General features: G+C 59.8%; 1 protein-coding gene across 1 annotated transcript in view; it reads right to left on the bottom strand.

Annotated features, from left to right (window-relative positions):
- The window catches only part of RSG1 (REM2 and RAB like small GTPase 1), a gene marked incomplete at its 5' end in the record, with an annotated part of 1,473 nt that extends 193 nt beyond the window's left edge, over window positions 1-1,280 (bottom strand). The window contains 3 exons of the mRNA XM_017732694.1: window positions 3-71; window positions 978-1,117; window positions 1,191-1,280. Coding sequence (XP_017588183.1) covers window positions 3-71; window positions 978-1,117; window positions 1,191-1,280 — 299 coding nt within the window. The remainder of the gene's footprint in view (window positions 1-2; window positions 72-977; window positions 1,118-1,190) is intronic.
- Between the last annotated feature and the right edge of the window lie 2 nt (window positions 1,281-1,282).

Here is a 1,282-nt window from a genome sequence, read left to right as displayed (position 1 = left end):
GCAGCCCCCACGTCCCCTCGAAGGCCCTCACGTCCCCCTCCGTCACGGCCGCGTGTGGGGCCAGGTCGAATCTGGGGTGGGGAGGGGACACGGGGTCAAGGGAAACAGCAACACCCTGAAAAATCCCCCAAAAACCACCTAAGATTCAACGGGAGTTGTAAACCCATCGGTGTAATGAGGTGTGAGTGTTCTCTGCCTGCCCAGGGATTGAGGGGTTTGAAATCTGGGGGTGCAAACCTGGTTGTGCGGGGACACGGGGTCAAGGGAGACACCAACACCCCGAAAAATCCCCCCAGAAAGCACCTAAAAAGAAATGGGAATCGTGAATCCATTGGTGTAATGAAGTGTTGCACGTTCTCAGCCCGCTCAGATAACAAGCGCTGAGAAATCTGGGGGTGCAAAGCTGCTTGGGGGTCAAGGGAGACCCAAAAACTCCCCCCCAAACCCCCTGAAAATAAGCGGGAGTTGTGACTCAAAAAAAACTCCCAAAACCCCCTAAAAAGTCAATGGGAGTTGAGGACCCGTCGATGTAATGAGTGCTGAACATTCTCAGCCGAACGAGGTATTGAGTGGTTTGAAATCTGGGGGTGCAAACCTGCTTGGGGGGTGGGGGGCACAGGGTCAAGGGAGGCACCAACACCCCAAAAATCTCCTCTAGGGTGACAAAACCCCCTAAAGCAGGAGCTGTGAACCCATCGGTGTAGCGAGTCGTGCATGTTCTCAGCCCGCTGAGATACCAAGCGCTGAGAAATCTGGGGGTGCGAACCCACTTGGGGGGGGAGAGGACACAGGGGCAGGGAACACCTAAAGAAAAGCCCCAAAACCCTGACAAAATCATCAGGAGTCGGGGGATCCATCGATGTAACGAAGTGTGCCCGTTCTCAGCCCCTGTGATGCCAAGCGCTGAGAACCCCGGGGGCGCAATCCCGCTCCGTGGGGTACCGTGACCCCCCCAGGGAGACACCCCAAAAGGATACTTGGTGCCCACGACCACCCTGACGAGGCCGCGGTCCCCGGGGCCCAGCACGCGGCCCATGAGCGCCGGCAGCTCCTCGAAGGACGCGCGGTCCGTGAAGGAGAACAGGAACAGGGCGGCATCCGCCTCCTCCTTGCAGGCCTGGGGACGGGGACACCCCCTCACCGCGGGGTTCTGGATGTGTCCCCCACCCCAAAACGTGTCCCCCTCTCACGGGCAGCAGATGCTCGAATTTCCTGAGCGCTCCGTCGCCGCAGTCCCAGAGGTGCAGCTGGAACAGGACGGGGCGGCCGCTGGCGCGGGGCT

This window comes from Corvus brachyrhynchos, unplaced genomic scaffold (assembly GCF_000691975.1).
Source record: "Corvus brachyrhynchos isolate BGI_N302 unplaced genomic scaffold, ASM69197v1 scaffold215, whole genome shotgun sequence".
In the NCBI taxonomy this organism is placed as follows: domain Eukaryota; kingdom Metazoa; phylum Chordata; class Aves; order Passeriformes; family Corvidae; genus Corvus; species Corvus brachyrhynchos.
The sequence above is the reverse complement of the archived record's forward strand: the minus strand, read 5'-3'. Positions and strand labels throughout refer to the sequence as shown.